General features: G+C 37.0%; 1 protein-coding gene across 3 annotated transcripts in view; it reads left to right on the top strand.

The window, feature by feature from the left end:
- The window catches only part of DCAF1 (DDB1 and CUL4 associated factor 1), a 72763-nt gene that overhangs the window by 16395 nt on the left and 42055 nt on the right, over positions 1 to 14313 (top strand). For all 3 annotated transcript variants that reach the window (XM_032411371.1, XM_032411370.1, XM_032411372.1), the window contains 4 exons: positions 1823 to 1936; positions 9595 to 9732; positions 10957 to 11469; positions 11786 to 11887. In XM_032411371.1, coding sequence (XP_032267262.1) covers positions 1823 to 1936; positions 9595 to 9732; positions 10957 to 11469; positions 11786 to 11887 — 867 coding nt within the window. The remainder of the gene's footprint in view (positions 1 to 1822; positions 1937 to 9594; positions 9733 to 10956; positions 11470 to 11785; positions 11888 to 14313) is intronic.

The raw sequence follows: 14313 nt of genomic DNA, 5'->3' as shown, positions 1-14313 counted from the left end.
GCTTGGGAATATAGACATTTTCTTGGGTTTCTGAATAGAAAACTAAGAGTGATACATGAGGCATGATTCTGCACCGACACTGTGGTGTGTGCGTTGGGCATGTGGAGGGAGAGAAAGATACCTTCCCTAACTCTGGGCTGTTGAGAAGTAAATGAGCAGGGAAAATACATCTAGTGTTCACAGCTCCTGAGACATAGTAATCGTTCAGTAAGTTGTAGCTGTTAGGTTTGTTTTTTGGAGGCCGGAGTGCATGATGCTTGGAAGCATGGGTTTTGGGGTCCATGTTTGGGGTTTAAATGCAGCTTCACTGTTCACTGATGGTTTGATCTTGAGGCAACTTAAGCCTCTAACAACCTTCATTTTCTCCAAGCTTTATTTTCTTAATCTATAAGATAGGGATGATAGTTCTTACGTTTAAAAATGTTTTTGTAATCTTTGACTGAAATTAATCATGAAAAGTGCTTAGCACAGAACCTGGTACATGAGGGCTAAGTATTAGCTATTATTATTGTGTGTATTGTATTAACTCCCAAATTTATTTCTCAGTCACTAGTATCTTTTCTGTACCTCAGATCATTTCCAGCTGCCTTCTAGATATTTTCACCTGGATATCCTCCATAGGCACCTTGAATTCCACATGTCTAATTGTTTGCTCTACACTCTGTTTCTCTTATTCTCTAGCTCAGTAATGATGTCCTTTTCTAGCCAGCTAGAAGTTATCCTTTATTTTTCCAAGCTCTCTTATTCAGTGAACTTACAGGTCTTATCATTCCCATTCCATTAACCTTCACAAATCCCTCCACTTCTTTCTGCCCTTGTTGCCAGACCTTAGTTTAGCCACTACCATCTCTCTCTTGGCTATCCCTCTTAACTGATTTATCATCTTGTCCTGTTCTCCTTCAACCTATTCACTTTACAGCCCAGAAATATTTCTAAAATGCAAAAAGTGATGGCACCCTTTTGCTTACAGTCCATTAGTGGTTTCCTGTTGCTCTCAAGATAAATTTTAAATTCCTCAGTTTGAAATACAAACCCAGTATCTCTCTCTGGCCTTTGTCCTCTCAATTTTAAGTTCTTGCCCTTTAGCTCTTCTCCCTACTCCTCCTTAGCTACTCCTACTTGTCCTTTACATTCTGGCTTAGAATCCCTTCCCCTCTAAAGTCTTCTCTGATTCTTCTGCAGGAGTTTGTGTGGCCTCCTACAGGCTTCTATAGCATCCTGTACTCAGTGATATTTGTTTTTCCAGCTGTCACCTCTGTTGGATTATGAACCCTTTGATGGTGGGACTGCGCCTTATTCACTGATGTATACCCAGCACAGAACACAGTGTCAGTTAGTAGTGGAGATTCAGTAGTATTTGAGCGCTAAAATGAAAGTTTTATTAATACGTTTACATATACTTATAATTTATGTATAATAATTAAATATATTTATAGTATAATTACAAAATTCAAGTTTTTCATTAACCATTGTCAAGAATGGGGAGGGGTTATCTTGCCCTGCTTTATCTTTCTAAAGAAGTGTATGTAAGAATAGGGGTAAAAAAAAAATAGGGAGTGATTTCTTCTTGATACTCTTTAAGCTTTAATTCTGTAGTTGCTGATTTGTTGTTTTTTGGGGGGCGGATTTGATTTTAAAGCTACAGAAGAAATAATATATCCCATCATGGCTCAACAGGATCCTGTTTATAAAGGTTTAATTAGTAATCGTTAGTTCTTAATACCCCTGAGGCGAGTGATGGGAATATATTAAGGGTGTATTAGACTTCATTAATTTGAATGTGTTGAATTTCAGATGAAAAGTATTCCTCCGTTTTTTATAGCTGGTGAACGCATATGTGATGACAAGCCGAGAGCCCCCTTTAAACACTGCAGCTTGCAGACTCCTACTGGACATCATGCCAGGGCTGGAAACTGCTGTTGTCTTTCAAGAAAAGGTATTTACTAAAAAGAAAAGTCATCATTTTATTTTTAAATTGAATGTCGATCTGTTTGATTTGTCTTTGCTAAAATAATTATAGATTTTTATGACAATAATAATATGTTGTAAAAATGTAAGAAATCAAGATAAGCAATAAGAAAAATTTAAGGATAACTTTTCGTGCTGCTTAGGTGCTATAGTATTTCTTAAAATCTTAAGAGCATATGTTTTTAGAATGGTTTTATGATCTTATTCAAACTCTTATTCTTGATGAGTTGTCTTCCTTACTGAGGAAGGAATTTCTGCCTTGAGGAAGCCCATTCTCTTGGTGGTATTTATTTTTTAATTTTTAATTCTTTTTCTTTTGGGTGGTATTTAATATTTACTTATTTAATATTTGAAGACTTGTGCTGTGTTTTATGCTAGGTGTTGGTAATATTTTGTCATCAGGATGGGAGCTTACATTCACATAACGTATTTGGGAAGGCAGACACAAATAAACTGATAATTTCAAATAAGAATAAGTACTATGAAGACCAGAAAATGATAATTTGATAGGGACTGTGTGTGTGTACTTTAAACGTCAAAAATTAGTTGCTCTAGTTTTAGAAGTAATAAAGGTATTTTGTTCTCAGCATTAAGAATTTGCACATGGCTTTCTTTTTTTTCCCCCAAGATATTAAAATTTAATTTTTTGAAACAGTCTGGAAGTCTTAGTGTAGTTAAATGTATAAACCAAATGAAAGATTTGGAAGTAGATTTTCATTTAACTTTTAAGAAAATTTTATTACAGAATTGTATCACAGAAAGTCTTTTAGAGAATAACATTGTGTAATTAATGCTATAATTTGCAGTATTGTATACAGACTAGATTTAAAAATCTCCAGTTAGTTTACCATTTTGGGAGACCAAAAAATCTATATGCTTGTCAGAAATATTTTAATATGAATTCTTTTGAAAACCAGGATGGCAAATGAAGCATTTATAGCAGTGTATTTGTATATGCAAGATTTGTAGAAGATTACAGATGATTTTACTCTGCTTTGTAAAAGTTTCCTGGTTGTCATTATAGGAAAATCATCTCTGGTTCTTTATAGTTTCATTGTTGTATATTTAGAATGAAGTGAATACCCTTTGGATGTCAGAAACACTGAGGGATATTTTGAACAATAAAGTTTTCTGCAGTTTAAGAACAGCTTTGTTTCTTTTTCTTTTTTTTTTTTTTTTTTTTTTAGAGAGGGGAGAGAGGGGAGAGAGAATCCCAAGCAGGCTCCATGCTGGGCATGGAACCTGATGCAGGGCTCGGATCTCACAATCCTGAGCTCATGACCTGAGCTGAAATCGAGAGTCAGACACCCAACCGAATGAGCCACCCAGGCACCCCAACAGTTTTGTTTATTAATAACTAATTTCTTTTGGGAGAAGTGAATTATTAAGGAAAATCATAGGAAAATTAGATAGGAAATAACATAACCTTGAATCCAGTGTCCTAGAACACAGATTACAAACTTCTTTGACATTGTGAGACCTTACTGTTGGATTACATGATGATCTTTATCCTTCAGAAGTATCCTATGCAAATTTTTTGGTGTGAATCAATATTTTACTTCTTTAAAAAACATCTAATTATAGCTTGTAAATTAATAAGTTGGAAATTATTATTTTTGGACGGATTGGCTACTGGTGTTTCACAAAGCTAGGGTTAAGACTCACTGCTTTAATTGCACTACTGGGTATTTACCCCAAAGATACAAAAGTAGGGACCCAAAAGGCTACGTGCACCCCGATGTTTATAGCAGCAATGTCCACAATAGCCAAACTGTGGAAAGAGCCAAGATGTCCATCAACAGATGAATGGATAAAGAAGATGTGGTATATATATACAATGGAATATTATGCAGCCATCAAAAGGAATGAGATCTTGCCATTTGCAACGACGTGGATGGAACTGGAGGGTATTATGCTGAGCAAAATAAGTCAAACAGAGAAAGACATGTATCATATGACCTCACAGATATGAGGAATTCTTAATCTCAGGAAACAAACTGAGGGTTGTTGGAGTGGGGGGTGGGGTGGGAGGGATGGAGTGACTGGGTGATGGACACTGGGGAGGGTATGTGCTCTGGTAAGCGCTGTGAATTGTGCAAGACTGTTGAATCTCAGATCTGTACCTCTGAAACAAATAATGCAATATATGTTAAGAAAGAAAAGAAGAAGAAGAATGTAGCAGGAGGGGAAGAACGAAGGGGGGGAAATCGGAGGGGGAGAAGAACCATGAGAGACGATGGACTCTGAAAAACAAACTGAGGGTTCTAGAGGGGAGGGGGTTGGGAGGATGGGTTAGCCTGGTGATGGGTATTGCGGAGGGCACGTTCTGCATGGAGCACTGGGTGTTATGCACAAACAATGAATCATGGAACACTATATCTAAAACTAACGATGTAATGTATGGGGATTAACATAACAATAAAAAAATAAAAAAAAAAGACTCACTGCTTTAGAGTAGTGTTTCTTAAACTTTGTGAAACATATTATGTTTTTACATGCAACCCATTACATATATGTATGAAAAAGAACTTTCTTGAACATTGTTTATACTTTGTGCAGTGCATTCTGATATTTTCTATTTCATTTCCTTTTTATATTTTCTATTTCATTTCCTTTTTATTTTAGAGGTGGTTGCAAGTCACTAAATTGATTTTATTACTTCTAGCTACTATTTTAAAAAGTTGCTTATTTGTACTTCCAGAGATAGTCAAATAGCTTTAAATTTTATTTTTGTTTACAATTATTTGTGTAGTTTTCTTCATTATGTTACAGAACTGAGTACTTTAATATTGTTTGTGTACTAGGTTTTTCATATTGTTGTTTGTCAGTGTATGCTCTTAATCCAGTCAGATCAGGACCTTTAGGGGTTTATTTTTTGAGTATTGCTTTAACATTTTTCTCTTTGAGGTTGTCTTAAATTATTGGAGGTGGGAGGGATAAAATCAGAGAATGAAGTCTCAAAGTATAATCTCTAAGTGAGCGTTTCCCAGATTTTAACTCTGCAACATTAAGATTCCTTTAAAATGTTAATAGGTGCTTTATGAAAAAAGTCATTTAGGTGGATGCCTACCATTTATTGAGTGCCAGCCCTGTGCTATGCATTTTTTTTTTTTATCATATGTTAGTCCTCACAGTATTCCATGAGAGGTAGGAAGAAAACCATGAATATATGGCTTTTCAGAGGAAGAGAGAAAAAAATGGTTTTAAGAGAGATGGAAGGAGACCCAGATCTGTCTCATTGACCAGCTAGGATAACTTGTCAGCTTTCCTGTGGCATGCACATACGAATTCTGGGTAAACTGTAATAAACTCTTAGAAATTCCTATATGCCAGAAATGAAGAGGTAATTGTAAAAACAAAGTGGTAATTGAGGACAGGAGACAAAACCTTGGCTGAAGAGTTGGAACTGGGATCTTGACCCCTGCATAAAACTGGTACTCCCAAAGGACCTTCATTGAAACAGTGCAAAAGAGAAATACCTGCTTACTACCTTGGGGAGATGACAGGTTTCTCAGTTTCTGACCCCACGCTAAGGGGTAGGGGTGGATAAATCTCTGAGAAACTCTGGGCATGACCTTTTTTGGGTGCATGTTTGAAATTTCTACCATATGATTAGAAAGATTGGTATTAATTCTTCTTTAAATGTTTGGTATAGAATTCACCAGTGAATCCATCTGTTTCTGAGTTTTTCTGTTTTGGGAATGACTGATTCAGTCTCCTTACTACTTATAGGTCTATTCAATTTTTCTATTTCTTTATGAATCAGTTATGGTAGGTTGTGTTTCTAGGAATTTGTTCATTTTATCATTTTATCTAAATTATTTTGTTGGTGTACAGTAGTTTATAGTGTTTTATAATCTTTTTTATTTCTGTAAAATCGGTAATGTCCCCTGTTTCAGTCTTTTTTTGGGGGGGGGTCTAGTTAAAGGTTTGTCAGTTTTCTTGATCTTTTCAAAGAAACAACTTTTGGTTTCATTTTCTGTTTTTTTTTTTTTCTATTTGCTGTTTTACTTGTCTTCACTCTAATCTTTATTATTTCCTTACTTCTACTAGCTTTGGGTTTTGTTTGCTCTTTTTCTAGTTCCTTAAAGTATACAGTTAGGTTATTAGGGTTTGAGAGCCTTCTTTTTTAATTGTATGTGTTTGCAGCTATAAATTTCCCTCTTACACTGCTTTTGCTACATGGCATAAATTTTGGTATGTTGTGTTTTTGTTTTCATTCATTGCAAGGAATTTTCTAATTTCTGTGTGATTTCTTCTTTGACCCCTTGGTTGTTTAAAACTATGTTAATTTCCACATATGAATTGTCCATTTTCCCTTGGGTTGTTGATTTCTCATTTCATTCCATTGTGATTGGAGAAAGTTCTTTTTTTTTTTTTAAGATTTTTTATTTTATTTATTCGAGAGAGAGAGCACGAGTGGGGTGAGGGGCAGAGGGAGAAGCAGGCTCTCTGCTGAGCAGAGATCCTGGGACTCTGGGATCATGACCTGAGCCGGAGGTAGATGCCCAACTGACTGAGCTACGCAGGCGCCCTGAGAAAATTCTTTATAAGAGTTTATTCTTTTTTAATTTATTAACCATGGTGTTGCCTAATGTGGTCTATTCTGGAAAATGTTCCATGTGTACTTAAGAATGTATATTCTGGTCTTGTTGGGTGGAGTGTTCTCAATATGTCTATTAGGTCTAATTGGATTATGGTGTTCAACTCTTCTGTTTCCATACTGATCTTCAGTTTGGTTGTTCTATCCATTATTGAAAGTGGGGGTACAGAGTTTCTGTTTGGGATAATAAGTTCTGGAAATAATATAGTGGTGATGGTTATGCAACATTGTGAATGTGCTTAATCCCACTGAATTGTACACTTAAGAATGATTTAATAAGCTTCAAAATTATTGGATGTAAAAGAATCAGAATTTTTTTTTTAAAGATTTTATTTATTAGAAAGCACTAGAGAGAGAGCAAGCACAAGTGGGGGGCAAAGGGAGAGGGAGAAGCAGGCTCCCCGCTGAGCAGGCTTGATCCGAGGACCCTGGGATCATGACCTGAGCCGAAGGCAGACACTTAACCAACTGAGCCACCCAGGCGCCCCAAGAATCAGAGCTCTTAAGAAAAGTCCAAGACTATGGGGAAAAAATGGCCATTTGGGAAAGGAACCAGAGAACTACTGGATATAAAAATTACAGTTACTGAATTTAAAAAACTTTAGATGAGTTATTAAGTTTAGACACAGCTAAAGATAGAATTAGCAAACTGGAAGATCTGATAGGATAACCAAAAATAAAGCCCCTAGAAATAAGAGCTGAAGAATAGGAAAGAAGTTGTTATATAGAGATTAGAATTAGAAAGTTCAAAGTATATCTAAAAGGAGTTTTAGGAGGAAAGAACAGAAAGAAAAGGGAAAGGCAATATTCAGGAAGATGAGGCTAGGATTTTACAAGTTAATGAAAGACATGACCAGTCAAGATTCAGGAAGCCCCAAAGAAATACCAAAGACAGAGGAGATCTTAAAAGCAACCAGAGTAAAAAAGATTCCTACAAATAATCAAACAGAGCAAACTCTGCCACAGCAGCAATAGAGGCCATGTAATAGTAGAAAATGTCTTCAGAGTACCTCTGTAAACCTAGGAGTATTGACCAAATAAAAAAAAGGGGGAACAAAAATTCTGGGTAGCATGTAGATAGGAGCTCATTGGAGTTGGTATTTTAAGGTTCTTATACTGTTTGGAGAGAGGGGAAATAAAAGGCAATTAAAATAGTAAATATATTTTCATGTCAAATATTTTAAAACAAATTTCTCAAAATGTATTTTTCAGAGTTTTTTTTTTTTTTTTTAAAGATTTTATTTATTTGACAGAGACAGAGATAGCGAGAGCAGGAACACAAGCAGAGGGAGCGGGAGAGGGAGAAGCAGGCCTGCCGCTGAGCAGGGAGCCCGATGCGGGGCTTGATCCCAGGACCCTGGGATCATGACCTGAGCCGAAGGCAGATGCTTAACTGCCTGAGCCACCCAGGTGCCCCGTTCAGAGTGTTATTTTTTTGAAAAGAGGTTAAAATGTTTAGAAATACATGGGATAATGACTCCATGACCCTAGAGAAGAGTTTAAGATACAGAAGGCACCAAGTTTAAAAGAAAATATTAAGTCTGATTACATAAAAATTAAGAACTTGTGTTTATCATGAAACACTGGTAAAAGATGTGTATTTCATAGAAGTGGAAGCCTGAATGGTCAGCAGGCATGAAAAATACGCCTAACCTTATTAATTAATGAGGAAATTCAAATTAAATGCAATGCCTTTTTTTTTTTTTTTAAGAGAGTGCTTGAGCTGGGATGGGGGTGGGGGGTGGGTAGGGGGAGGGAATGAGGGAGAGAGAGAATCTTAAGCAGGCTCCACGTGTAGTGCGAAGCCCAACACGAGGCTCAATCTCATGACCCTGAGATTGTGGCCTGAGCTAAAATCAAGAGTTGGACACTTAACCGACTGAGCCACTCAGGCGCCCCTGCAATGCTATTTTTATACCCACCAGACTACGGAAAATAAAAAGTGTGACAGTGGCCAAGTTTTGGCAAAGATGTAGAAAAAAAGGACTATTCACTGTTGGTGGAAATGTGAATTGTTGCAGTCACTTTGGAAAATAGCCTAGTATCCTCTGGTAAAGTTGAGCATGCACATATCCTATGGTTTAGCAGTTCTGATCCTAGATGTCCACTCTAGGGACATGCTTGCACAAAAATAGTTGTAGTTGCTTAAACCAACAAAATAGCAAAATATGGAGTTGAAGAACATCTGGAGGTACACTGCCTGGGATCATACCCCAGCTCTGCCACTCATGTTACTTAACCTTATTGTGACTTGGTTTCCTCTTCTGCAAATAATTACCTGATCGTATAGGGTTGATATGAGAAATTATAGGTTATGTTGAATGCTATTTGTGACAGATACGTGTAACTATAGGTGAATGTAAAAAACATAATGTTGAGTAATAAGTTGCAGAAAAATACTTACGGTACCATGCGGTTTATACAGTTCAAAGCATGTAACATTTACCAAAAGTTTAACAGGAAAATTGTTAAAATTAAGTAACTGTAGGTACCGTTTGGGGAGAGAGGATACAGGTGGTACAAGGAGGAACACATGGAAGGTCTCTATCAAGTTCAGTGGTAGATCATGGGTGATTTTCATTTTCTTTGGACTCTACATGTTTGTATATATTTCATAATAACTAATTAAAAATTTGGGATATGTGGAGTTAAGTACTTTTTGATGGATGACTTCTCATTAATAATGTTAATTGTGCATTGTGAACTTCAAAGGACATAGAATTTTTAGTGCTCCCCACTTGGTTATTGAACATTTTGGGTCTTAAACATCTCAAGTGGGACTATATTATGTGATTATTGATCTTTAGCTTGAATTTTAATGACTAAATAAGAATCTTTTTCACAGATGCACAGCTATTTTAACTAAGCCACTTGGACACTTAGTTTACTTGCATTTTTTAATCTTATGAGCAACACTGAAATATTTCATTAAATTTTTTTTCACGAGACTGGAATCTTTGTTTATATCTTTAATTATGAAAATGGTCTTTGCTGAATTGTACTATTTCATTTCTTTACTATAGGAGGGAATCGTTGAGAATCTTTTCAAATGGGCCCGAGAGGCTGATCAGCCATTGAGGACGTATTCTACTGGACTGTTAGGAGGTGCTATGGAGAATCAAGATATTGCTGCCAACTATAGGGATGAGAATTCACAGTTGGTAAGGACTATGTTAGAATTACTTTCTGTATAAGATGGGAGAGTATTCACAAGTTCTTTCTTGCTACCTGAACTCAAATAGGTAGGTCTTATTCATTACCTTGTACTGCAGTAGAGCTATAATTTCGACATTTCAAGATTACTTTTCACAAGTTTTGATTTTACTTTTTTTAACTTGACAACATTTTTCATCTTATCAAGGATCATGATAGTTTATACTAGGTAAAGAATAGTACCATTCCCTTTCTTTTCCCAACATTTGGATTATGAAAATTTTCAAATATATAGCAAAATAGAATTTTACAGAGAACAGCTGTCTACATACCACTTAAATTGTTTGTGAACATTTTACTAATTGTATACCCATCCATCCACCTTTCCTTCTGTTCATCCACCATTCCTTTTTTTTTTTATGTAGTTCAAAGTAAATTGCAGATAATTTCTCTTTTTTTTTTAAACTAAGCCTAATGCTACATTTTAGTGTTGGCTCAAAAAATACTTAAAAAATGAAAAAGTGGTGAATTTGAAAAATATATTATGTAATTATGTAGGTGGCAGTATGTAACAATACAATTTACAACAGGTACAAGTTTGAGAAGTCTTCATCATGTTTTCTTTTTTTTTAAAGTCAGGTTTATTGGGGTATAATTCACATAGAGTAAAATTCACTTTTTTTTTTTCCCTTTTTAATGTCCATCACCCATTTACCCCGTTTCCCCACCTCTCTTCCCTCCAGGAACCCTCATTTTGTTTCCTATGATTAAGAGTCTCTTATGGGTTGTCTCCCTCTCTGACTTCATCTTGTTTTATTTTTTTCCTCTCTTCCCCTATGATCATCTGTTTTGTTTCTTAAATTCCACATACTTCATGTTTTATTTTCAAAGACACTTTTAAAAAAAATCATGGATATGTCTGGTATTTGCCTCTTCAGGTGTGATGGTCCAGCCTAGCTTGATCCAGATAGATCAGTTGTGAATGATGTGTGATGTGCAAATGTGGTTTGGGTTTTCTGGGACATTTTATGAGGAATGAGACTTTTAGCTGTTGATTATTTCATTAAGCTATAGGAATCAGATCAAAATATTGATCAAATCTTTACCATTTCTAGATACTGAGATAAGTGCATGAGGATTTAGTTCTCCTTAAATGGAAATAAGATTTATTTATTGAGAATCATTTAAATCACTTAAATTAAGATGCCTTTTATTCCAATATCTGTTGATAGGTGGCAATAGTACTTCGAAGATTGAGGGAGCTGCAGCTTCAGGAAGTGGCTTTGCGGCAAGAAAACAAGCGTCCCAGCCCACGAAAGCTCTCCTCTGAACCTCTTTTGCCTCTGGATGAAGAAGCTGTGGATATGGACTATGGCGATATGGCTGTAGATGTAGTGGATGGTGAACAAGAGGAAGCCTCCGGGGACATGGAGATCTCCTTTCATCTTGATTCAGGTCACAAGACCAGTAGTAGAGTGAACTCAGCAGCCAAACCTGAAGAAGGAGGATTGAGGAAAAACAAGGCAGCAAAACAGGGTGACAGAGAGAATTTTAGGAAAGCCAAGCAGAAGTTAGGTTTCTCAACGTCTGATCCAGATCGCATGTTTGTTGAGCTGTCTAATAGCAGCTGGTCAGAAATGTCACCTTGGGTGATTGGCACCAATTATACCCTTTATCCTATGACTCCTGCTATTGAGCAGCGACTTATTCTACAATATTTGACCCCCCTAGGAGAATATCAGGAGGTAAGCTTATTGGAAAGAATACTGTTCACACTTTGGGACTATTGTGCTTATTTCTGAGATATTTTATGGTAGCATTTTATACTTTGATGTGTTTTTACTGTAATACAGAAAAGTCTTTGCCCCAAACTGGTGAAGTCTTATGCCACTGGTAAAGTCTTAGGTCACTTCTGATGCAGGTCTATTTGATAAAAGTGTGTATGTTTATAAAGGAATGGGGGAGAGGTACCTCATTTTTAAAAATCTTCTGTCCTTATAGTGGAATAGGAAATATGGGAAATAAAGCCAGTGTTAAGATTTATTTTTGTCTTCATTTTAGTTACTTCCCATATTCATGCAACTCGGATCACGGGAATTGATGATGTTCTATATTGACCTGAAACAGACTAATGATGTCCTGCTTACATTTGAGGCCCTTAAGGTAAAATTCTTTTTTTTTTTAAGATTTTGTTTTTACATAATCTTTACAAGTCAGTGTGGGGCTTGAATCCAGAGCCCTGAGGTTGAGTCACATGCTCCACTGACTGAGCCAGCCAGGTGCCCCACTCAGGGTAAAATTCCCTTTTTTTTTTTTAAATATTTTATTTATTCATTTCACAGAGAGAACACAAGCAGGGGGAGCAGCAGGGAGAGGTAGAAGGAGAAGCAGGCTCCCTGCTGAGCAGGGGACCCCCCCCCCCGAGGTGGGGCTCCATCCCAGGACCCGGGGATCATGACCTGAGCCGAAGGCAGATGCTTAACCGACTGAGCCACCCAGGCACCCCAGAATTCTTTAAAAGTATTATATACTGAGCGTTTTATTGACCTGGATTTACCCATGTGTTTCCATATGTAGCATCTCTGGGTTTTATTGCTCAGGGCATTTCTATTGCCAGATTTGTCAAAATAGTAACAAATGAAAATTTCTTATTTAGATAGAAAAGATGAGGCTTACCAAGTGGTTTCACAGAAATTCAGAGGTCAGTCCTAGGGGATTGAACATTCATGTAGAACCTGGATCTAAATGTGGGAGTGGCCTCAGTTATTGTTGTTGAATAGGAATGGAAAACTGTGTGTAGTACCTTATATCCTACTACTTTTTAAATATTCCCCCTGTGAGCCAGCATCGCTTTTTCTGAATTCTTAATTATATATATATATATATGTATATATATATGTGTGTGTGTATATATATATATATATATACTGTGTGATGTTAGATTATCTAGAGTGAACAAAATATAAATCAGAAAATGAGTAAAGAAATAGAGGCAGACCCCAATTCAGTAGAGGTAGATGATTTCCTAGGTTGCAGAGGCATTAAATATGGGAGGGCAAGTTAGTCTAGCCCACTATGATAATAAAGGTAATCTGAATGAAGAGAGAGAATTTGAATGAATAACACTGTGGCTATCATACAGTTCTAACAAGCAGGTAACTTTATGAACAGAAGTACCTTTCTGTGCTGTTGATTATATTAAGATAAATCAAGTTTCTATGTTTAAGAGAGACCATTTATGGGGCACCTGGGTGGCTCAGTCGTTAAGTGTCTGCCTTCGGCTCAGGTCATGATCCCAGGGTCTGGGATCAAGCCCCGCATCGGGCTGCTCCCTGCTCAGTGGGAAGCCTGCTTCTCCCTCTCCCTCTCTCACTCCCCCTGCTTGTGTTCCCTCTCTCGCTGTGTCTCTCTCTGTCAAATAAATACATAAAATCTTTAAAAAAGAGACCATTTATGATTTCTTTTAGGTATTATAGATGTTGTGAAAAAAAGTGTGGGGTACAAAGGAAGGGGTGGCTTCTTCTTCCTGAGAAATGTTTCCAGAAAACACCTCTGAAAAAGAAATGATGGCTCCCTCTGGCTTTTTAAAGTTACAACTTCAAGGAAAAAAAAAAAGTTACAGCTTTATTCTTGATATTCCAGAGCTGTGCTGTCCAATAAAAGTTTTAGTAATGATGGAAATTTTCTGTGTCTCTGCTGTTCAATACAGTGTCTGTTGCCTGTATGAGCACTTAAAATGTAGCCAGTACCACTGAGGTTTGAATTTTTATCTTAATTTAACTAGCCACATGTGGCCAATGATTACTGCATTGGACAGCACAGTTCCAGAGTATTTTGAAATGAAATAGAAATGAGGGAAATTGGGGTGCCTGGGTGGCTCAGTCGTTGAGCGTCTGCCTTTGGCTCAGGTCACGATCCCAGAGTCCTGGGATCGAGTCCCACATCGGGCTCCCTGCTCGGCGGGAAGCCTGCTTCTCCCTCTCTCACTCCCCCTGCTTGTGTTCCCTCTCTCGCTGTGTATCTGTCAAATAAATAAATAAAATCTTTAAAAAAAAAAAAAAAAAGAAATGAGGAAAATTGCCTTTCAGGTCCCAGAAATTTTAAATTTGGAGGAGGTCAGATATACACTGGAGTAATACATATTTCTGTGTCTGGATGCAGCGTGTGTGTGTGTGTGTGTGTGTGTGTGTGTGTGTGTAAATTCATTATGCTTTGAACAATGAAATGAAGCTGGAGGTCAGAATTCTCTCCAGTCCAAAGGTTTTGCTTTCCAATGCAGCATCCTGTCCTGAATAAGATAGAGTGGAAGAAGGGATTTGGATAGTTGCTATATGTATAGGTTATGTATGAGGAATTATAATGGGTGTCATTATTCAACTGTTTCCATGCAGAGTCGTATAAGGGATTAAAGAAAATGAAATAAGGGTGAATAGGGAAAAATCACAAAAGAGATCTTTCTTATGGGGAAATAATAATGTAGATGGGACACCTGGGTGGCTCAGTTGGTTGAGCATCTGACTCTTGGTTTCGGCTCAGGTCGTGATCTCAGGGTTGTGAGATAGAGCCTTGTGTCGGTTCTGTGCTTGGTG

The sequence above is a fragment of the Phoca vitulina genome, unplaced genomic scaffold (genome assembly GCF_004348235.1).
Source record: "Phoca vitulina isolate PV1807 unplaced genomic scaffold, GSC_HSeal_1.0 scaffold13, whole genome shotgun sequence".
Classification (NCBI taxonomy): domain Eukaryota; kingdom Metazoa; phylum Chordata; class Mammalia; order Carnivora; family Phocidae; genus Phoca; species Phoca vitulina.
The sequence above is the reverse complement of the archived record's forward strand: the minus strand, read 5'-3'. Positions and strand labels throughout refer to the sequence as shown.